General features: G+C 39.6%; 1 protein-coding gene across 2 annotated transcripts in view; it reads right to left on the bottom strand.

The window, feature by feature from the left end:
- Positions 1-2,704: 2,704 nt before the first annotated feature.
- The window catches only part of ppp2r5ca (protein phosphatase 2, regulatory subunit B', gamma a), a 95,799-nt gene continuing 73,451 nt past the window's right edge, over positions 2,705-25,052 (bottom strand). For both annotated transcript variants that reach the window (XM_055641150.1, XM_055641151.1), the window contains 8 exons: positions 23,245-23,298; positions 20,510-20,680; positions 20,203-20,330; positions 17,416-17,517; positions 16,372-16,444; positions 11,730-11,795; positions 6,644-6,760; positions 2,705-5,404 (listed from right to left, as the gene is read on the bottom strand). In XM_055641150.1, the coding sequence (XP_055497125.1) occupies positions 5,270-5,404; positions 6,644-6,760; positions 11,730-11,795; positions 16,372-16,444; positions 17,416-17,517; positions 20,203-20,330; positions 20,510-20,680; positions 23,245-23,298 (846 nt within the window). In that variant the 3' untranslated portion in view covers positions 2,705-5,269. The remainder of the gene's footprint in view (positions 5,405-6,643; positions 6,761-11,729; positions 11,796-16,371; positions 16,445-17,415; positions 17,518-20,202; positions 20,331-20,509; positions 20,681-23,244; positions 23,299-25,052) is intronic.

Here is a 25,052-nt window from a genome sequence, read left to right on the forward strand (position 1 = left end):
AGGCCTGCCACCATGTGGTCACAGCCGGCCCCCGCTGGGTCCCCCCCCCCCTTAGTTCTCGGCAGCCCCCCGCCAAGTCCCCCATCGTTTTCAGAGCCTGCCCTTCTTCTTCAGAAGTATGAAGAAGGGTCTCGACCCGAAACGTCACCTATTCTTTCGCTCCATAGATGCTGCTTCACCCGTTGAGTTTCTCCAGCATTTTTGTCTACCTTCGATTTTTCCAGCATCTGCAGTTCTTCCTTAAACATGTCCATGGTGGTGATCAGGCACCCAGTTTAGAAGAGACAATATCAGACAGGATAAAGTCTAATAGGCATTAATACAACCAAGAACCAGCTGTCAAAAGACAGTGCTGAGGTAACTCAGCGGGTCAGGCAACATCTCTGGTGAACATGGTAGGTGACGTTTCAGGTCGGTAAAGTGTTAAATGGGCAGCTGAAGTCTGATTTGTGATTTGCCAGCTTGACTGTCCTCTGTTCCAGTCTCCTTTTCATCTACATTGTTTTTTCATCCATCTACTCCTGTGCCTTTCTTTCCTAACTTTACAATAAAGGGAAGGAAAATTGTCCCCTCCCCTCTGCATTCCTCCATGAAATTGGGACCTATTTTCTTGGCTGATTTTGTGCACATAATTCCTGCTGATTGTTCAAACTTGGTTTCTCACCTACTCATCCAGTGTTATGCGAACTGTTCACTGGGGAGTATTTTGAAGTAAATAACAACATAACATTAGACATGAACATTTGTATTGTTGTTGAATGTTAGGATGGTAGTCTTTGGCGAAAGAATGATATATCAATCAGCTCGCAAGGTGACCAGGGCAACAGCAGATGGAATTTAATTTAAAAGAGGCGATACATTCAAATAGGGTAGGAGATATACCATGAATGGAAGGGGCCTAGAGAGCATTGAAGAATAAAGGGAGCTTGGTCCCCAAAAGGTGGTAGCAATGTACATCATGATCTTCTTGCTCTTGTAATCATTGCCTGGATGTCTAGTGGTGGGTGACTACATTGACCTGTAATAGTCCCATAAGAAATGAATAGATCAAAGAACGGTATATAATTTGGGGAAATGCATATTGAATATAAATCTTTATTGCTCTCCTCAATCTTGAATGACCTTTTATATTCCGATTTATTCTGAATTATAAATGTTCCAGCCCTATGCGTTCTCTTGAAAGGTACACAGCAAAGCACTTTGTTAAATGGTTGTTTCTCAGATCGGAGGTTATGGTTGTTAATATGCTCTGGGACTTCAAAGATTGATATCAAAGTTTGTTTATAAGTTCAGAAGTGATAGGCCTACCAAGTCTACTCTGCCTTTCAATCATGGCTAAAGTAGCAACAAATCATTACAAAGGACTTGCCAATGATGTAGAATTTGGGGGAAGAAGGTACACGGATATATTTTAAATTAGTAAAATTTCCACAATGCGACAGAAGAGCAAAATGTACTTAGTTGTGCAGTAATATCTACACAAGTGGTTCAGCATTTAAAAAGTCCATTTGGGGTTTAAATTTGAAAAAAAGAGCAAAAAGATCCTGTTAACTCACACTATAATGTTTTGGACTTCTTCGAAGTACAATGCAGCAAAACCAAGATGTAAATTGGGGTGGGAGATTGCAACCTTCACGTGGTCCACCCCGTTTCGACGAATGCAATCAACCTGGCGTGCACAAACAGAAGATCAAACAGAACAAGTTGTCTTACAACTTTAGGCTGTGCACGCCATATGCCATATGTAATCTGGAATGAGGAATATGTGAAAATGGCAGTCCAACTCGAGTCTTGATCTTTAAACAGCAAGAAATAATGCCAAAAATAACTAAATACACAGGTTATATAGACAATAGGTGCAGGAGTAGGCCATTCAGCCCTTCGAGCCAGTGATCACAGCTGATCATCCCCAATCAGTACCCCGTCCCTGCCTTTTCCCCATATCCCCTGACTCCGCTATCTTTAAGAGCCTTATCCAGCTCTCTTCTGAAAGCATCCAGAGAACCTGCCTTCACCGCCCTCTGAGGCAGAGAATTCAACACACTCACAACTCTGTGAGAAAAAGTGTTTCCTCGTCTCCATTCTAAATGGCTTACCCCTTATTCTTAAACTGTGGCCCCTTGTTCTGGACTCCCCCAACATCGGGGACATGTTTCCTGCCTCCAGCATGTCCAAATCCTTAACAATCTTATATTTTTCAATAATATATCCTCACATCCTTCTAAACTCCAGAGTGTACAAGCCCAGCCGCTCCATTCTCTCAGCAAATGACAGTCCCGCCATCCCAGGAATTAACCTTGTAATATTGCACTTGCAGATAAATTCTGGACAAAAGGCTGTGGTGGGAAGATAAATATTACCTTTATGGAAGGATTTAAGAAATCATTTTGAAAAGGGTTACTGGAATGATAAAGTCCTGGGTGTGTTGCTAAATGAAGCAGTAATAAAGCCATTTGATTGAACATTGGTCACTGTAGTTCACAGACTGAAAATGCAAAATTATTATTGTATTTTTATTCTCTCTACAAAGCTGTACATTTTTTTTATAATTTCAGTCTGGATAAAAGTGCACAGTGAAATGATTTATGCATAAAAACATAACATACCAACTTTGAATAAGCTTAAATTTTTGACATTTCAATATTTTTAATGCCACCATTGTTAATATTTTCTAAAAGAAAAACATCCTTGCCACTTACCAACGTGTAGTTGTTAGGAACTTTTTATTCTGTACATGGGACCATTTTGTACAAAATATGAAATCTACTTTAAGATATTACACTACTTAAAACAAAGTACAACATATGTACAATATTAAAATGAAGCCATTTATATAGGTATCACACTAAAGGTCACTTGTCATGTTACTAGACATTCCTCTTGTACAGGTCTGTAGGGTTTTAACCAAACACAAATAAACTTAAAGGATGCCAATTATTAATCTGCTTTTAAAAGAAAAACAGTCACCAGAACAAGTTTTGGAATTACTTTATCAATAAATATTTACAATTTCTACAACCCAGCATAATACTGCTCATGCTAGTTGTGGGGTACCCATTCTCTACTGGTTGGTCTGCAGAAAGCTCCCCACCTCCTGCAAAAATCATCCAAATCATCCAGAGTCCACATCCCCTTTACCAAATAGTCTTTAATTTACAATAAGGGTATTCCCAATTTATCATGAAGTAATCGTCATATTTTGCACAGTAAGAGGTACTATTATTTTGGTAACAGCTCAAAGCCTGTGCAATTATCATCCATTGCAGGCTGGAAAATGAGGACTAGCCCCTTTAACGCAATGTAAATTCCAGATTAAGGTTAAAAAGTTGCTAATCACACAAACAGAATAAATGCAATTCGAAATAGACTTGCTATTTGGTGAGTGTCAATCTTTAGCGTATATATACTTAAAATTAAGAAAACTGCTGAAGACAGGATATCTCAAACTGTATACAAACAATATACACTCTAGTGGCCAAAATAAAATTACAATCCTTCTGCAACATCTCACACAAACATATTGAACACCCAAAACCAATGAATATGAGAAACTACGAGTCAAAGTTCGACGGAAGTTCAAACAATGGAAATAAATATAGCACTGCAACAGCTTGCAAGATACTATATTATAAAATAACAAGTACTGGGAAGAGAGTTCAACTCTTGTTGAATGCACACTTAACATCTACATGCTTAAATAGGACTTTTTAAACATTCACTTTCAAGTTAAACAGGAAGTGCTTTTAAAATTTGAAGATTTATCTCGCACAATATAAAGTTGGGAAAACTTCACATTTACCTTAACTTTATAGCCCTGAATATCCCTTCAACTGTATACTTGTTTCATCAAGCTAGGCTCAGAAAAAAAAGTTTAAAAAAAATGTAAACAGACAGGAACACTTGAGGAAATCTTAACTGTGTGGTGTTTGCAGATATTCTTACCATTCTTATAATTTGTATTACAAACCGAATGTCAGATAAAGATTTGAATTACTTGCAAAGTTAGTTGCAGTTATACAAGACTGACCAAACAACTACTTTAGAGAATATGCACAAACATTTATTTTTGGTTTTCTTCTGACTAGCTTCTGATTACTAAGTCATAATCAGTTACTTCACACGGCTTACAACAGATATGCAATACCTGTTTTACATGCTTTAGCATACCATATTCTCACAGGATTTGTAAAGTCTAGTGCACGTTACATTGGAACAGTTTGAGACATTATTTTTATATCCAAAACCTAGTGCACTTTAAGTTAGAAGGTCTGTTTCCTGCAAGGCAATTTAATTTTTTTAACTTTTGAGACAGAACAACTTAAAGTATATCAGTAAACTGACAAGTCGGGTTATTAAAAACTGAAAAGCTACATTTGAAAACATTAGCAGGACGACGGAATGAATTAAGATAACAGCAACCCCTGAGAATACTTGCCACAGCTGATTTAGTACGATAGGAAATTCATCAAAACTTCTACATTTTATTTTGCATAATATACATGGAGAAATAAGAGCTTAGACAAACCTTTAAAACTATGCGATGTCAAAGCACTTGAATAAAAAGATTAAACACGAACCAACCCAGAAATAATTAATTATAGTTATTTTAGATATCAGTAAGGGACGAAGTCAGGTTTAAAAATTGAGTTCATTTACAGACAAAACCGTGTGGCAATTTAAATCGCTTATCACTATTGTATGGAAGGAAAACAAAACATGACCATTTATTTTAATGTCCATTTTTTTTTTTTAAAAGATACTCTGCATGCAGTACATTAATAAAAGTTAAAAAAAGATACCTCCTTGAAACGGGTGAGATGAAAGAGCTCAGAAAGTGAACTTTATGTTTATATTATATTTTGTGTGAAGTAAATAAAGTTAAATGCTGTCAGAATGCAAAAAATGTGACTTTATGTACTAAAAGTTCAGTCTGTGACTTCTCAGGAATAAATTTAGATTCTATATCCCATTTATTTTCTAAGATTTTAAATAAAAAATAGAAAACAATTTTTTAAAATTTGGTTCAGTGGACACAACAACTCGAAGAATTAATTCCACCTTTTGTAGAAAACACTATACTCTATTTACCATTGTTTGAACTACCATGTTTGACTTCATGATGGTAAAGTTATTGCCTACAAACCGAATTCAAGAAAGCACTGACTCAATGTATAGCTGATTGGTATGGCACAAAGCATAATAGCCTCTACAATAGACAGAGTTCAGAGAATAGCTTTTTTTAAAAACAATATTTTTCTGTAGAAGTGACCTAATGCCCATCATGAGCAGATATTATCTCTTCAGCCCGGCGATGAGACTCCAAGGCCTTCACGGTGTAGATATCCTGCGGCAGTTCAGATTTGCGTCGTACTAGTGGACGATCCTTTCGAAGATCTTTCTGCGCCTGTGGAAATAAGTGAATGTCAGTGGCAAGAATGACAAGTTTAATAAACAAATTAAATGAAAACAAAACATTTACAATCACTTCTTTAAAAAAAAAAAGATGCAAGAGATAGTACAATGATTGAAAACTAAACACAAACATTTTTTAGATAGACACAAAGTGCTGGAGTAACTCAGCGAGTCGGGCAGCATTCGGAAGGAAAAGGATAGATGACGTTTTGGGTCAGGACTTTAGACCCGACCCAAACCTTTTCCTCTAGAGATGCTGCCTGACCCACTGAGTTGCTGCAGCACTTTGGTATAAACTAACATTTACAGTTCTTTTGTTTCTACAAATACTTTTTATTGTATCATTTAATTTTTAATATTGTCCAAACAAAAGTCATAAATATAAATTCAAATCTGTTTCTTCAGTGTATCAGTGATAAAGACTTGTTTATGGCTTTCCATTTGATTGAATGACTCTGTGAAAGCCATAGTCCTGATTTTATCAGGGTCCTGATGCTAATTCTTGCAATGTAGTACTTGCTGTAGCCCAGCATTTCAGCATTTGCTTTAGTCCCCTCCAGTTGAACCTGGAATCAGGATTAGTTCAATATTAATTTCAATAGCAGGGCTGGTCAAGGGCAACAGTAATCCTTCAAAATACTTCAAGGTTCAGTCATGCGGTGCAATCATTATGCACAAAGTTGACTTACATGAGACATCAGAACCAAGTCACTGGATCATATTCTTGCTAAATGGATGAACATCATAATATATATCAATGGATGTATTGTGACTCGCCCATACAGTTAATTAGATGATTAATTGCAGAAGGATTGGGCTGGAAAATGCTTGCCTATGTCTAGCAGTTGTGCAGGGAGTTGAACTATAACTTCTGCGGCTGGACATTGATCGCAGAAATCAGACAAGCCGTTTAGGTTCACCTGCCAAATAAACTGTGTGTCCATGCTCATGGCTGGCACACATAATGCAACCTCATTTCATGTGAATGGAGTTGCTGACCATATAATGTAAGTTATTTATTTCTCATTAAGGCATTTTAGATATTTTACAAAAAGATTTGCCCTCTGAAAATTCATGGCTGGCAGAAACTGTTAAAGACAAATTGACAGCAATACAACTGATTACTCAAATTTATCAAACCGCTTTGGACAATTTGTGAAGTACGCAATGCTATTATGCTTTTTGCAATTTTGTACAATGAAATAAAATGGTAGTTTTGGCCAATTTATACCTGAGTTGTCGTATCTTCTACTGCCTTTCGGATTAACTGGATATCTTCTATCAAGGGTCCATCTGTTTCCATTGCAACAGGATTATTCACTCCACTAGGATCGATTATAAGCTGGTACTGCAAAATAGAATTATAGGTTCACATGCAAATAGTTTCAAGTTTTGCCTAAATAGACATGCAGATCAAAGTTCAGGATCAGTCTAAAAATGAATAATTTAGCATATTCTGTATTAAGAGATGTGTGCACTGGATGCTCAAAGCATTCATTACTAGTGCGTTGAAGTTTTTGATGTGAAAGAATACAGGTTTTGGGAACAAAAGCAAAAGCTAAATCTGGGTTTACTGGATAACCGAATCAAGAAGAGGACTAAAGCAAATCCAACAATGGATGTTGAGACAGCCAACTGCACGATTTCTACACCTGAGAAACAATGATTCTATTACTGGACTAGGACCTGCAACCACAACACCGAGGATTCAAAATTCAGTTCAATACATTATCTGGAATTAAACAGCTAGCCGAATACCCATAAAGTTCCTGGGGACTGGAAAGACCTGGCCAGTTACAAATGTCCTGAGAGTATTTGATTTGTTATTTACAACATTTTAATTAAAATATTCCCTTGTTGCTGTGTTAATAAGCCCATAAAGCTGCAGCAAGAAAAAATTGTATTGATCAGTTCCTGATGCATAGAACAGCTAAACACTCTGGATATACCACAGACACTCAGGATATCCCACAGTATCCTAGGCCCTATTAGGCACTGCAACCCCACAGAGGATCAGGAGGCCATAACGAGGTTATTTACATAGAAAGATACCAAAAGCTAAAAGTAACATACTCAGAGAATGTTAGCTGGCCTGGTCATGATTCAAAATGTTTGGGAACCACAGATACAGAGAGATACAGAGACGAGAAACTTAGTCTGTGCCAAATTATCCAATTTCATTCAAAATGGTGGTTATGGCACTAGATATTATTATGGGTTTCCAAAACCAATTGCCGGTTCCAATTCTTATCACCATCACAGAAAATGTGTGCAGTCATTGGGTGTAGATTTGAAAATTATTGTCAGTTTTATCATATCAAATGGCATATTCAAGGTAATCATCTGAGCACCTATGACCCTAAAGAATCTTATAGCAGCACAAATAATCAGCAGAATGGAGAGCAGAGACATTTGAATTGGGTGGGGATATAAATAGGGAGAAATGGGATGTGCTAAATGGATAGTATAGAATGCAAGATAGAAGGTTCGAAATATTGCAAATTAATTTCTGCCCTTATCTTAGAAAAAACTATTTTTAAAATATATTTTGCTGCTATATTCAGGCAGGCTTACTTTATACATTACTTATATGCGGTCAAACATAGCAGATGGGATATCTTTACTAAGTTACTGGTGGAAGTGGCAATAAGTATCCCTTTTAAATAATGTTGTACAGGTGCACAATCTTTTATCCGGAGTTCCGGAAACCGAAAAGCTCCGAAAACCGGACATTTTTTCCAGGATGTCGTCGGCACACCAAAGCTCGCGTTTGGCGCCAAACCTGACCCGAAACGACCCACGGTCAACCCAGGTCTGTACTACTGTAGCGGCTGCCTCCTCCCCGGAGACCGGGGAGACACTTAAACATCTGTAAATCAATATTTAAATGTTAGTCAGTTAATTTGGAGGGCTTTTATGTGAAGGGGAAACTTTAATTCTTAGACTTTAATTCTTAGTCCCCTACCTGGTCGGAGAGGCGGGGAACGGGCAATGCCTTACCGGGTCGCCGTGCAGTAAGCTCCGGAGCGCTGTGGCCGCCGACTCCCAACATCGCGGAGCTGGGGCTGCGGGTGTCCGGCTGCGGGCGTCCCGCCGCGGGCGGCGCCGGTTGTAGCTCCGACCCTGGCAACTCTACCCCTGGCTGCGCGACGCTCCAAATCCAGCGCCGCCCGCGGCCGGACGCACGCAGCCCCAGCTCAGCGATGTTGGGAGTCGGCGGCCACAGCGCTCCGGAGCTTACTGCACGGCGACCTGGTAAGGCATTGCCCGCTCCCCGCCTCTCCGACCAGGTAGTGGACTAAGAATTAAAGTTTCCCCCTTCACCCCCCCCCCCCCCCAACACATAAAATCCCTCCAAACTAACTGACAAACATTTAAGCAATGATTTACAATGATTCCCTGGTCTCCGGGGAAGAGGCAGCCGCTCCAGACTTTTCAAGCCGCCCGCGCTAACTACCTAATCTACGCTAAAAAATTTCTATTCCGAAATCCGAAAAATTCCGAAATCCGAGAAGTGTCTGGTCTCAAGGCTTTCGGATAAAAGGTTGTGTACCTGTACTAATTTACTCAATGTGTTCCTGCTCACGGATGTGCAGAAAGTAAATTTTTCCAAGATATTAATTTTAAATACCTGTATTGAATACAGCTAATCACATTGATTCCAAGATTAATTATGTTTTATTAATAATTAATAACTTTGCACTCAAGGTGAGGAAATTACATATGATCTCCTTTGTGGCTTGGCTGAATATTCTGCGTAGCTACATCATGGATAAGGAGCCCCAGCAAAGGCTCGGGCATTTATGCGGTCATAATCTCAATATGGAGATTCTAATGAATTTAGTTTCCCTTCTTTCACGCCAGTAAAGTTTTCAGTGGCCTAGACTTTTCAGAGTATGTTAGTATTGTTAGTAAAATGCAAATCAGCAGCAAATGTCATCAAATGTTTATTCAATGCGGAGATACAAAAGTTCTTGTGTGAGCTACCCTGGTTTCCCAGAAGCTGCAGTAAGCCAGTATTTTTATCATCACTTCTGGATCGAAACAATAGGAGTAAGTGAAGTAACCATACTTGAATAAAAGATATGCTCAGACGTCCTGGAAAAAATAATGAATTGTCCATTCCATTGCAAATACATGTTTTAAATACTGTCAAAAACTCTGGTAAGAAAAACTTTCTACTGGCATGGAACCACATTCACAGAGAAAAGAAATGAAGGAAAAGTTAGCATTGTTTACTACTGCAAAGTTGAAACATTAAATAATGCTTACTTTTCCTTCATTTCTTTTCTCTGTCCCTTAATCCAAACTTCGGGTTTTTTTTGTACACAATTTAACATTAACTGTGTTTTCCATCAACAATTCTTCAGCTGATTAATTTGGGAAATCTATCTGCCTGATTAACACAAGTTTCATATTCCTTGTGGAGGGCACTGCTCTAAAATAACTACCCAAAGGATGCTCCCATGCAGAACACAAAGATAATTCCATGAGCCAACTGCAGTTGATGGAAATCTGCAATAAAAATAAAAACACTGGAAATACCCAGCAAGTCAAGCAGAATCTGTAAAGAACGAATGTCAATGTTTCAGGTTGATGATTTATCTACAGAATAAAGGAAAACATGCATATTTCAGGTTTCAGAAGAGGGAGGGGTGAAGGTAAAGCCTGACAGTGCGGAGTCCAGGAGACTGGATGACAAATGGGGTTGTGGCTCTAACTGAGACTCTAACTGAGAGGAGAGAAGAAATTAAATACTGAAACAGAGATAAAACAGTTGGTGTAATTGTAAAAAAGGATGGAAACACCTTGGTCAGGCAGCATCTGTGCAGGCGCTAAAACAAACTATGCTGGCTGACACAAAGGAGAGGCCAAGTTGCCTACTCCAGCACATAACTCCTCATGTTATCAAGATAATGCCATCACCTGACGCAATCCCCCATCTTTCCCTACAATATTCTTGGGACTATTCCCTCTGACTGTGGCTTTCCTTCTTTCATCTCAAACAACAGCTTACATTACTCCTGAAACCACAGAAGATGCACTGTGCCTGTTTAGTTCTACCATCCAGGAACCCAAAGATTCATTTGAGGCAAAGTAGAGTTTATTTGTACTTCTTCCAATCTCGTATCAACATTCCTGGCTCACAATGTGGCCTCTTCTACAATGCATAAACCAAATAAGGATTGTATACCGAGTGGAGGTTTTTCCAAAAGGGTGAATCCGACTGTCAAATTCTCCATCCCACTCCCACCTCTACATCTTTTTCCTCTTATACTGTTCCACAGCATTTCATCTTTCGATTAGGCACATTACAACTCTTTGGGCTCAGTTCTAAACATAACAGTTTCAGACAACCTGCATTTTCAGGTTGCATTATAACTGCCAGTTTTGATACAATGTTAACTCGGGTTTTATTAGGTTAAAATAGGTGCAGGAGTAGGCCATTCGAGACAGCAACGCCATTCAATGTGATCATGGCTGATCACCTAAAATCAGCACCCCGTTCCTGCTTTTTCCCCATATCCCTTGATTCCTTTAGCCCCAACAGCTAAGTGTAACTCTCTCTTGAAAACATCCAGTGAATTGGCCTCCACTTCCTCTGTGGCAGAGAATTTGACAATTGCACAACTCTCTGGGTGAAGATGTTTTTTCCTCATCTCAGTCCTTATTCTTAAACTGTGACCCCTGGTTCTGGATTCCCCCAACATCGGGAACATTTTTCCTGCATCTAGCCTGTCCAATCCTTCAAGAATTTTATATGTTTCTAAGATCCAGTCTCATCTTTCTAAATGGCAGTGAATACAATCTGCTGAGTCTTTCTAGCATTTACTACTTTCAGTGGAAATTTATCACTTTAGACTCCAGCCACAGAATGTTCCATGACAGGCAAGGGCAACATTTGCCACCAAACTTTATCTAACAATGGTCAACCAATGATGGTTACAAAAACTTTTCAAAGTGTAGCGGAAACAATATTGACAAATACATCCATATATCACTGAATTTAAACGTTTTTTCAAAAGACTTTAAATCGGACAATTACAATACCTTCCAGAGGGAAATACTGGAATTAAAATCATAGTAACATGATGATTCTGCAAATCAACTTGGATTATTCCAAGTTCAAGGGGTATTTGCTTAACAGTATTTTCTTCGGGTTCAACAAAATCTGTACAGAAGAGATGACCAAATTATCTAAGGAAATCTCTCTTTTCCAGATGAGACATTTAATTTGTTTAATGGGGGTACTAATTAAATATCACATGACATTTTTCCAAGTTGAATTGTTTGTGCATTTTAACATAATTGCCTACCTGGTTTTTGGAGACTGGGCACATGGACAGTTCCCAGGATGGCCAGTTTCGAAAGGAACCTAGGGTCTGAAAGAAAGTCACTTGTGAAGTTTGGTTAAAATAAAAAGCAATTTTGATTTGGAGATATGTCAATATTATTAGAAATATTCCCTCGGCTTAGGCAAAGCATAGGAAAAAAGCACAATAAATGAACCTTTTATTTTTCCCAACAATGGAATTCAATCTCAATATCAGAAGAATCCTCCCAAATGGATATTTTTTTTTAATTTCACCAGAAAACTGAAATTGAATGCCCATTTAATGGCTTTCCATATCTCCCATCACCCTATGAACTCATGTTTGAGATTGGTAATGGCTAGTCAACGAGGGCTTCTTCAAAAAATTACATTTATATATTTAATCATGGCTGCAGCACTCTATTATGACAAATGCTGTGCCGCCTAGTCACTGGTGAGTTGTTAAATGTATTAGCTTTGCCCAGTCTTAATACACGAGTCAACTTTACTATTCAAATCAATGAAAAATTGAAATTTGGACAAGTAGGTGGACCAAGGCAAGATAGGACAGGGGAAGATAATTAGAAAGGATTGGGGTTAGAAAGCAAGCATTCTGTTACATTATGGACAGGCAAGGTTGAGTATTTACTGTGTCACATTGACTCAAGAATTTAACGCCATCAGGTAAATAATGTCATTAAGGAAGAGATGGGAAGCTAAAATGAGCATAAAGCTACCAAATGCCATTACTTGTGGATCATTACCACTGGTTCAAAATGAGTGTCTTTTTATTACATGCTTCCCCAAAACATGAATTTTAGGAAGGTTAGAAAGAACCTTACACAACATACTGACACTGGCTGGGAAGAAAATGCATATTAAATTTACTTTGTCGAATTGTAGGCTGTTTATTTTTCAAACTTCGAACTAAGGAACTGTATGGGTAAAAAGACCCGAATGGGACTTATAGCCCCCCCAAACAGTAGCCTGGATATAGGGTGCAAGTTGAATCAGGAGTTAAAATTGGCATGTAGTAAAGGTAATGCTAAGGTTGTTATGGGAGATTTCAACATGCAGGTAGACAGGGAAAATCAGGTTGATACTGGACCCCAAAGAAAGGGAGTTTGTAGAGTGCCTCCCTCCGCGATGGATTCTTAGAGCAGCTTGTATTGGAGCCTACCAGGGAGAAGGCAATTCTGGAATTAGTGTTATGTAATGAACCGGATTTGATAATGGAATTCGAGATTAAGGAGCCAATAGGAGGTGGTGACCATGGTCAGGTTTAATCTACAATTGGAGGCGGAGAAGGGTAAATCAGAGGTGTCTTTTATACAGATGAATAAAGGGGAGCCATGAGGGAGGAGCTGGCCAAAGTTGACTGGAAAGATAACCTAGCAGGGATGACAGTGAAACAACAATGGCAGGTATTTCTGGGAATAATACAGAAGGTGCAGGATCAGTTCATCCCAAAGAGGAAGAAAGATTCCAAGGGGAGTAAGGGGCAACCGTGGCTGACAAGAGACGTTAGGGACAGTATAAAAATAAAATAGAAGTACAACGTAACAAAGATGAGCGGGATGCAAGAGGATTGGGTAATGTTTAAAGAACAACAGAAGATAACTAAAAAAGCAATACGGGGAGAAAAGAAGAGGTAAGCTAGCCAAGAATATAAAGGAGGATCGTAAAAGTTTCTTTAGGTATGTGAAGAGGAAAAAAATAGTTAAGACCAAAGTTGGACCCTTGAAGACTAAAAGGTGAATTTATTATGGGGAGCAAGGAAATGGCAGATGAGTTGAACAGGTACTTTGAATCTGTCTTCACTAAGGAGGACACAAACAATCTTCCTGATATAGTAATGGCCAGAGGATCTGGGGTGACAAAGGAACTGAAGGAAATTCACATTAGGCAGGAAATGGTGTTGGTAGACTGATGGGACTGAAGACTGATGAATCCCCAGGGCCTGATTGTCTGCATACCAGGGTACTTAAGGCAGTGGCTCTAGAAATCGTGGATGCATTGGTGATTATTTTCCATTGTTCTATAGATTCAGGATCAGTTCCTGTGGATTGGAGGGTAGCTAACGTTATCCCACTTTTTAAGAAAGGCAGGAGAGAGAAAACATGGAATTATAGACCAGTTAGCCTGACATCGGTGGTGGGGAAGATTTTGGAGTCAATCATAAAAGATGAAACAGCGGCACATTTGGACAGCAGTAACAGGAACGGTCCAAGTCAGCATGGATTTACCAAGGGGAAATCATGCTTGGCCAATCTTCTGGAAATTTTTGAGGATGTAACTAGGAAAATGCACAAGGGAGAGCCAGTGGATGTCGTGTACCTGGACTTTCAGAAAGCCTTTGATAAGGTCCCACATAGGAGATAAGTGGGCAAAATTAGGGCACATGGTATTGGGGGTAGAGTGCTGACATGGATAGAAAATTGGTTGGCAGACAGGAGCAAAGAGTAGGGATTAACGGGTTCCTTTCAGAATGGCAGGCAGTGACTAGTGGGGTACCGCAAGGCTCGGTGCTGGGACCGCAACTATTTACAATATACATCAATGATTTAGATGAAGGGATTCAAAGTAACATTAGCAAATTTGCAGATGATACAAAGCTGGGTGGCAGTGTGAACTGTGAGGAGGATGCTATGAGAATGCAGGGTGGCTTGGACAGGTTGAGTGACAGGGCAGATGCAGTTTTATGTGGATAAATGTGAGGTTATCCACTTTGGTAGCAAAAACAGGAAGACATGTTATTATCTAAATGGTGTCAAGTTGGGAAAAGAGGAAGTACAACGGGATCTGAGGGTCCTTGTTCGTCAGTCAATGAAAGTAAGCATGCAGGCAATGAAGAAAGCGAATGGCATGTTGGCCTTCATAACAAGACGAGTTGAGTATAGGAGCAAAGAGGTCCTTCTGCAGTTGGATAGGGCCCTAGTGAGACCACACCTGGAGTATTGTGTGCAGTTTTGATCCCCTAATTTGAAGACATTATTGCTATTGAGGAAGTGCAGCATAGGTTTATAAGGTTTATTCCCGGGATGGAATTTAGAAGGATGAGAGGATATCTCATTGAAACATATAAGATTGTTAAGGGTTTGGACACGCTAGAGGCAGGAAACATGTTCCCGATGTTGGGGGAGTCCAGAAACAGGGGCCACTGTACCAGGGGTAAGCAATTTAGAAAGGAGATGAGGAAACACTTTTTCTCACAGAGAGTGGTGAGTCTGTGGAATTCTCTAACTCAGAGGGCGGTGGAGGCTGGTTCTCTGGATACTTTCAAGAGAGAGCTGCTAGATAGGGCACTTAAAGATAGCGGAGTTAGGGGATATAGGGAGTAGGCAGGAACGGGGTACTGATTGGGGATGATCAGCCATGATCACATTGAATGGCGGTGCTGGTCAAAGGGCCGAATGGCCTACTCCTGCACCTATTGTTTATTACCTAGTGTTTATTTAAGATCAATATAAATCATACTGTTGCAAACCCAGTTTAAACAACATGCTTGCTGTTTTGTTTAAGATTAAATTCACCAAGTTACAACGCAGTAAAGACAGGACATTGTCACTTCAAGTACTAAATGTAGACATGGACATTTTAAACAGATTTTACAACAGAATCTGCATGACATGATAATTTTCTATGCATCCCAAAATGAATGCCTGTGAACAACCAGCAATTTTAAGAAAAATAGATGAGTGGAAAACTTTAACACCAACTACACTCAGGGTGGGAGAAAATAATAATACTAACACTTTGCTCAAGTTACTCAATTTATGGTTAAACTCTGAACAAAAGCCTGAAATCAACATATGTAATTCCAACAAATCGCAGTGAAAAGCTGGTATCAAAGATAGCAGGCATAATATTACAAATATTATAATATTTATATATCAGAAATATGACAATTCTAAAACCATATATAAATCAACCATTAACGCAGGTTTAAGGCAAACCTCAATATTTAAAGTTTGCAAAACGAATCCATCCATTTAATTTTATTTTTGAATTTGTTCTTTAGAAACAATGTGTGTGTTTAGACAATAGACAATAGGTGCAGGAGTAGGCCATTTGGCACTTTGAGCCAGCACCGCCATTCACTGTGATCATGGCTGGTCATCCACAACCAGTACCCTGTTCCTGCCTTCTCCCCATATACTTTGACTCCGCTATCTTTAAGAACTCTAACTCTCTCTTGAAAGCATCCAGTGAATTGGCCTCCACTGCCTTCCGAGGCAGAGAATTCCACAGATTCACAACTCTCTGGGTGAAAATGTTTTTCCTCATCTCCGTTCTAAATGGCTTACCCCTTAATCTTAAACTGTGGGCCCTGGTCTGGACTCCCCCAACATCGGGAACATGTTTCCTGCCTCCAGCGTGTCAAATCCCTTAATAATCATATGTTTCAATAAGATCACCTCTCATCCTTCGAATTTCCAGTGTATGCAAGCCCAGTGAATCAATTTTTCCAACATATGACATTCCTGCCATCGTGGGAATTAACCTCGTGAACCTACGCTGCATTCCCTCAATAGCAAACCAGCTAACACAATTAAAATTGTTCAGTATTAAAATGAAGTTGCTATCTTATTTATTGTAGCATGTGGTGACCATATATTTATTTAAAAAAAAATGTAAATGCATACCTGTGGATTTGCTTTAGCTAGATTCTCTATTTTGAGCCAAGCCTCTTCACGTTCTTTCAATTTTGCTTTCTCCCTAAAATCATATAACATTTAAAAGGCATCTAAAGTAAACACATCAACAATTGGACAGATTTTCTCCGCTAGAGTAAGATGAAAATGCTGCAACAATTTCAGTGACATTGTCAACTGTGCGGAGGGCTGTTAGTGGGCATAAAGCAGCCAAGCGTTAGACATTTACACCATCAGACAACCATGAGCATCATTATGCAACCTCCGTAAGGGGTGACCTAATAAAGGCTACATCAAATTACGAGTGGCATAGTTTTTTTTAACCAGGGTAGGAGAGTCTAAAGGGCATAAGTTGAAGGCAAGGGGGAAAAGATTTAACAGGTATCTGAGGGGCAAGTACAGGCAAGTATAATTACAATGTTTAAAATACATTTGGACAGGCATATCAAGAGGAAAGGTTGAGGGCAATGGGCCAAAAATGGCATTAGCTCTGCATGGACAAGTTGAGCCAAGGGGCCTGTTTCCAGACTGTATAAATATAAATCTAAACACAACTAAGTGGAAAAAGCACCTCTCAGAATATGTATAATTTTCTTAAATAACAAAAGTTAACTGCATCAAAAGCTTTACGTGGTACATATGTTTACATAATTCAAAATATTCTAATTTCTGCTGAGAAATCACGAGTAAGGCCCATGTGTAAGAAACAAACTATATCAAATTAACAACAATTAACAGGTTGAAATTTTATTACAGCTATCAGTTCTATATTTATTAAATAATTAAATTTTACAACATGCCATGGACGAATATGGACCATTTGTCGAATACTGCAAGTGTTTCATTATCAGACTTGATTTTTTTTTTAAATAGTTTACTGAGTGGACATTCTCTACCTGTTCAAAAGTCCTCTGTGTTGCTGCATTAAAAATACAGCTTGGGCCTGATGACATACAAGTATGGCAACAAGTGTACAATAAATACAACTTCATGCAAGAATAAATATGACAGATATGTCTAGATAGGTGGACTTACTTTTGCCTTTCCGCTTTGAACTGTTGAGTGCAGTCATCAAAAAGTTTCTGATTCATTTCCATAAAGAGTTTCAAAGCATTGTAAATTAATCCATGTATAGTCCTGCATTTATAACATTTTAAATTAAATTTGGTTACACCATACTAATTACTTCTCCCCAAAATCCACAAACAGAACTGCCCTGGCAGATCCATTGCTTCTGCTTGTTCATGTCCCACTGAATAAATTTCCACATACCTCGATTCCATCCTGGTCCAATCCCTCCATACCTACGTCCAAGACACCTCACATGCCCTTTGTCTCTTCAAGTACTTCAATTTTCCAGGCTCCCAGTTCCTCATCTTTACTATGTCTGTTCAGTCTCTCTACACCTCCATCTCCCACCAGGAAGGTCTTAAAGCTCTCTGTTTCTTCCTCGACCGCATAACCAGCCAATTTCCGTCTACTAACACTCTCATCCGCCTAGTGGAGCTGGTCCTTACCCGTAACAACTCAGGGCTTTAAATTAACGGTTGCCCGGGTGCCAATGGCGACCTATAGTCCCGCCGGGTAACCTAAAAGACATGCCATTTTGTCCGGCTTGGCAAGCAGCCGGGACGCCTATCGTTCAACTCTGAGCGGGCCCCCTTCTCTATCTCTCTCTGTCACTCTACGTCTCTTCCTGGCATCCGTTTCCGGGCCGCCGGTTCGCCGCTCTTTCAACACTAATATTGTTGAAATCAGATCAATTACCCATTTTATGTTTGGAGAGTTCAATAATGAGGCTGATGTCTGGCGTGCATTCACCTCATTTTAAAAGACCAACATGCAAAATCAGTTTAGAACAATAACTAGCTTATATTGACAAAGCTATTTCCTTTAATATTAATCTTAAAATTAATATTCAAGTAACTTCCTGCAGGCAGTAACACAATAGCAAGAACTCCCTCACTTTCAGAAGGCTACGGTTGATCAATAGATTTCATGAGGAAGCGTATTAAGCGTTAATAAAACAAAGAGGTTGAAACAAATAGGGTGCAGATTACAACCTAAGTGAATGGTTGTACAGGCTCAAGTGGCTGACTAGCCCCCTCTCATCTCTATGGAAATTGTTTGTAATAACATCAAACTTACTTTGTAGTTCAAAACAAATTTAGTTATATAATTGAAGCATTTTAAGTTGTCTAAACTAAACATTTTTTTCATGTGAAGATTTTCATAGCAATGTTTTTAAGTATGAGAAATAATATTTCTTATTATCCAAGCTTTGCGACAGTCTACTATTCATAGACTACAGCTCTGCCTTTAATACCATTATACTATCCAAGACCACCAAACTCGCAGGACTTGGGCTCAGCGCTCATCTCTACAACTGTATCCTCGACATCCTGACCAACACACCCCAATCAGTGAGGATAGGGAACAAATTATCCTCCACGATAATGCTTAACATGGGGGCTCCACAAGGATGCGTTCTCAACCCCCTTCTTTGCTCCTTGTACACCCACGACTGCGCAGCCATATACAAATCGAATTCAATTTTCAAATTCGCAGACGACACCACCATTGTGGACCAGATATCAAATAATGATATTTGGTTCCATTCATATCTCACACTGTATCGGCAAAGGCCAGCAGCATGATCAAGGATGAGTTGCACCCTGGCCACTACCTATTCTCCCCTCTCTGATCAGGCATAAGGTATAGAAGTGCGAAAGCGCACACCACCAGATTCAGAGACAGTTTCTTCCCAGCTGTTATCAGGTAACTGAATTATCCTACTACAACCAGAGAGCAGTCCCGAACTCCTATCTACCTCTTTGATGTCAATAGACAATAGGTGTAGTAGGCTATGCGGCCCTTCAAGCCAGCACTGCCATTCAATGTGATCATGGCTGATCATCCACAATCAGTACCCCGTTCCTGCCTTCTCCCCTGACTCCGCTATCTTCAAGAGCCCTATCTATCTCTCTGTTGAAAGTTTCCAGAGAACCGGCTTCCACCGCCCTCCGAGGCAGAAAATTCCACAGACTCACAACTCAGTGTGAAAAAGTGTTTCCTCATCTCCATTCTAAATGGCTTATCCCTTATTCTTAAACTATGCCCCTGGTTCTGGACTCCCCCAACATCGGGAACACGTTTCCTGCCAAACCGTTAATAATCTTATATGTTTCAATAAGATCCCTTCTCATCCTTCTAAATTCCAGAGTATACAAGCCCAGCCGCTCCATTCTCTCAGCATATGATAGTCCCGCCATCCAGGGAATTAACCTTGTGAACCTACGCTGCACTCCCTCAATAGTAAGAATGTCCTTCCACAAATTTGGAGACCAAAACAGCACACAATACTCCAGGTGTGGTCTCACTAGGGCCCTGTACAACTACAGAAGGACCCCATTGCTCCTATACTCAACTCCTCTTGTTATAAAGGCCAATATGCCATTCGCTTTCTTCACTGCCTGCTGTACCTGCATGCTTACTTTCATGGACTGATGAACAAGGACCCCCAGATCCCGTTGTAATTCAGACTACCCTTGACCGGACATTGCTGCCTATACCTTGCACTAAACGTTATTCCTTTATCGTGTATCTATGCACTGTTAATGGATTGATTGTAATCGCGTATTGTCTTTCAGCTGACTGGTTAGCACGCACCAAAAAAGCTTTTCACTGTACCTCAGTACATGTGACAGTAAACTAAACTGAACTTTTAGTCAAACCTCCTATCTAATGCTTATTTTAAAAGATTGTATGATTTTGTTTTAACTGTGCAAAGGGTCAAATGCAACACAAAAGTTGCCCTCTTACTTGTTCCAATGAGTCTTTGAATTACGATACAAGGATGGGAACATAATGGGCAAGATCTTGGCCGCATTGTCGCTGATAAGGCTCATGATGTATTCGTTATTCCAGTAATAAAGGGCTCGTTCTGCCACCTACAATGGAGATCAAACATGGAGTAAGAAACCTGGACACAAGCATTATAGAACTTTCAGCTGCAATTTCCAGCATTACATTAAACCAGAGAGTTTGTAGATCAATGATGTTTGTTTCAAATCAAAAATAAGATGCAAGTTAAAGTATATCTCAATATTCTGTGTAACTTAATACTTACCTGAAAATGAGGACTGGAAACACATTTTGCCAGCTGGCGAAACAAGGGCTCCATGACTTTTACAAATTCTGAAGGTTCAATGACATCCAAGATCTCTTCCAGTTCATTTAGAAACATCACTTCTTTCGGGCTGTGCGTCTTTGGCCAATACTTGAGCAATGCCATAACCACCTATAAAAGTCAGAACAGCGTTGCAGCGCAGCAGTTTATATATAATTATTTGTCTTCAATCATATCTCAATATTGAAAACCTGCCACATACTCTTATTCTCAATTCTGCCTCATTCCATTATTCTGTAAACAGCATTGACGTGCATAGAGAGAACGTCACCATTTGCTTTCATCCTTCTGAAAATAATTTGCTTTTCTTCTCCCCGTATTAAAATGCATCACCCACATTATACGGCACCTGCCTCCTCCTCCTTCCCTGCTTAATTAATGCCTTTTGTAATCTAAGATATCAAGTATCCTTACTTAATAAGTTAGATGGAAAAACAGTCCTTTGAATAGGTTTCATATCTAATTTGTCAAGTTTGGATACTTTTTAGACTTTATGAAGACCCAAGGAGAATAGTTTCAACAAAATCGTGAAAAGGATTCCTGGAGAGTATTCTGAGAGTCATGCATTTCGGTAGACAGGGTTGATTAGGGATATTCAGCATGGTTTGTACATGGGCGATTGTGTCTCAGGGACTAGATTGAGTGTTTAGAAGCAACTAAAAAACTTGACGAGGGCAGGCCATAGACATTATCTATATGGATTTCAGCAAGGCTTTTGATAAGGTTCAGCATGATAAGAAGCTCTAGAAGATTAGATCGTGTGAGATCCAGCGAGAGCTAGCCATCTGGATAGAGAATTGGCTTCAGGGTAGGAAACAGAGGTGGTGGTTAAAAGTTGTTTATCGGACTGGAGGCCTGTGATTGTGCCTCAGGGATCAGTGCAATGTACACAGCACAATTAGTAAGTGTGCAGATGAGGCTAAAATAGAAATTGTAGTCTGTGAAGATGGTTATCAAGAATTACAGTGGAATCGCGATCAGCCAGGCAAGCGGGCCAAGTAATGGCTAATGAAGTTTAATTCAGATAAGTTTGAAGTGTTGCACTTTGGGAAGTCAAACCAGGCGAGGAGCTTCACAGAGAACAGTAGGGGCCTGGGCATTGTTGTAGAGCAGAGGGACCCAGGCGCACAATTTCCTGGTGGTGATAAGTTTGGTGTTATTGTCAAGTGTATCGAAGTGCAGTGAAAAGCTTTGTCTAACATACTATCATACTAACCAGTCAGATCACATAATACCAATTGTATTATGGATCACTGTAATACCAATACAGATCACATAATCACAAATACAATCGTCAAGGTAGAGAACAATACATAGAGCAAAGGAAAAGATACAAAGTGCAAAATATAGTTCACGGCTTTGTAGCAGATCAGTTCCATAGACAGAATCAGACAGTACCCTAGCTAACGGAAGGACTGCTCAAAAGCCTGATAAGAGAGGAGGAAGCTGTTCCTGAGTCTGGTGGTGCTCGCTTTCAAGCTTCTGGATGGGAACTGGAAGGAGGAGGAATGATTGGCCTTCTTTCGTCAGAGAATAGAGTATAGAAGTTTGAACATTATGTTATATATGATGTTAGTTTAGAGCAGAATTAGGCCATTCGGCCCATCAGGTCTTACTCCGCCATTCAACCATGTCTGATCTATCCCTCTCAACACCATTCTCCTCCCCTCTCTTTGAATTGTGTATTGTTGCTGTCCCTACTACTTATTTTGTGTTTCATTTTGCTTATATGTTTGTAATTTGCTTGTTTTAATCTGTAAGGTGTCCTTGAGAGTCCTGAAAGGCACCCATAAATAAAATGTATTATAATTATAATCCCCGACACCTGTACTAATCTACACTGTACAAATATCTATTGACTTTGCCTCCAGTCGTCTGTGGCAATGTGTGGAATTCCACAGATTTCCACCCTCTTGACTAAAGAAACTCCTCCTCATCTACGTTCTAAAGGTATGTACTTTTAATCTGAGGCTATGGCCTTTGGTCCAAGACTCTCCCACTTGTGGAAACATCCTCTCCACATTCACTCTAACCAGGCCTTGGTGAGACCGCACTTGAAACACTGTGCTCAATTTTGGTCACCCTGCTACAGGAAAGACGCCATTAAGCTGGAAAGGATGCAGAGAAGATTTGAGGATGTTGTCAGGACTCGAGAAAGATTGGGCATGCTGGGACTGTATTCCTTGGAGTGCAGGAAGCCGGGGGGGGGGGGGGGGGGGGGGGGGGGGGGGGGGGGGGGGGGAGTGATCTTATAGATGTGTCCAAAATCATGAGGTGAATGTGCATTTACCCTATCCAGCCTTTTTCTGAGTGTAAGGGAATCAAGAATTAGCGTGCACAGGTTTACGGTGGGAGGGGAAAGATTCTATGGGAACCTGAGGGAAAACTTTTTAAACAGAGTGTGGTGGGCATACAGAATGAGCTGCCAGGGGAAAGTAGCTGAGGCAGATAAAAAGCAATATTTAAAAAGACACCTGGACCAGGTACATGGATAGGAAAAGTTTAGAGGGAAATGGGCCAAAGGGCCTGTTTCCGTGCTGTATGACTCTATGACCGAATAAAAAGTCTTCAAAACCATAATAATCATGAATCCCATTCATAAAGGAATATAATTTTTCCTCTTTAATTTAAAATAGTCTTCCAGGAAAGTAAACTTAGATTACATAATTACTCACAGGTTCAGTAAGAGTGCTGTCTTTTTCTAGGAATTGCACCACACAGTATGCCAGCTGCATAAAGAGGAGAAACAGGTTTGATTTGATTTGATTCCTTTATTGTCATTCAGACCTTTCGGTCTGAACGAAATTACGTTGCCTGCAGTCATACACAATAATAATAAATAACAGCACATGCAATAAACACAAATTAACATCCACCACAATTTGAGTTCACCAGGCACCTCCTCACTGTGATGGAGGCAAAAGTCTTAGTCTCTGCAATGTGCATTGTTCCACTTGCAGCAAATGCTAGAGTAGCAGGTTTCTTTACTTTGCAGCAGCTCTTATGCACAGTATGTTGCATATCCCACCAGTGATTTCACATGGTGCAAGCTTAATGCCAAATCATAATCAACTACACGTATTTTCATGATCTTTGCCAGATAATTAAACCAGAAACACAGTTTTAGTACGTGCATATATTCAGCATTAAAATTGGAGAAAAGCTGTCAACAAAATACAGTAATTTTAACTTGTTCAGATGAGTTTAGAGAAATTGTCTATTCATGCCAAAATACTCCCGCATATCAGCAGATGGCTACCAATTGAAACTATTTTTTTGTCAGCACAGTATGATGCTTTATTTTTATTTTTTCAGCATCGGAATGTTAATGCCGTCATTTGGGATTAAAGGCAGTAGAAAGTAGATCTATTGAACTCTTCCCCTCCACAAATAATGTACAAAACCTATGAAACCAGCTGACTACTTACAAAACAGAGAGACAAACTGAAAACAGGAAATACACAAAGGACACAGGCAAGTTTGTTTTCCCCTGGTTTTTCCTTCCCTTTAGGAAAATATAACATCCATTACATTGCAGAATTATGTAAGCCAAGTACTCATGCGACTGGCAATCAAATATGTTACACAGATCACTGGAATATGAAGCCATCCAAACATTAAGTTTCATCCTACCACCCATTTCTTTCACACAATATGACACACCTGCAGCATGCAATGTGGATAATTTGAGCAAGAAAGTAAATCCATCAATATTTTAAGCAGTGAAATGGAAAATTCTGAAACTTCACAAATTGCAAACTTGTGCAATGTGACATTTTTGCAAGGAAGAATGGCAAGAAAGAAAATTTAAGATTATGTGGTCATACATTAACCTTGGGGTCTACCGCAATAAAAGTGAAATGAGTGTCAATGCATGTTACAACCCGAGGCTGATAAACTAGCTGTGTTTTCACAATAAGAGAACTGGCATAAAGCATTAGCTCCATTGTGGATATTTTATAAAGCACAATATTTTTCAATTAAATAGTTGTGCAGTTAATAATTTTGTTAGGCAGGTTAAATTATTTTCCTTTTAAGTTGGTGTAATTTTCATAGCAAATTTCAGAAACAAAAATCTTTTTGTTTTGTGAACGTTTTTCTTCCATCATACGTTTTATTTGTCGAACAAAAGCATCCCCAGTTTGATGCCAAAGCAATAGCAAATTGAGAAGATATAACCTTGGCATCACGTACATCCTGATCTGCCTGGCCACGGTCGACAGCTCTGGTTCAGCCATTTAAATGGAAATTAATCTGACACTTCCACCCACTCATCACGTCTGGAACTTTCTGAGTGACGGATGCTGTCGCTCTGCTCCTTGGAGTCCAGCAACGGAGCCTGTTCTTGCTAGGACTGCAGGGAAACTGCCTCTCCAATGCGATCAAACCATAGATCTGGCATAGAATGGAGATTCCCATTCATCTGAACTGGGATTCCCAACCAGAGCAATAGAGAAGTTATTGTTTATGATGTGCATGTCCT

Source organism: Leucoraja erinacea, chromosome 9 (assembly GCF_028641065.1).
Source record: "Leucoraja erinacea ecotype New England chromosome 9, Leri_hhj_1, whole genome shotgun sequence".
NCBI classification, from domain to species: Eukaryota; Metazoa; Chordata; class Chondrichthyes; order Rajiformes; family Rajidae; genus Leucoraja; species Leucoraja erinaceus.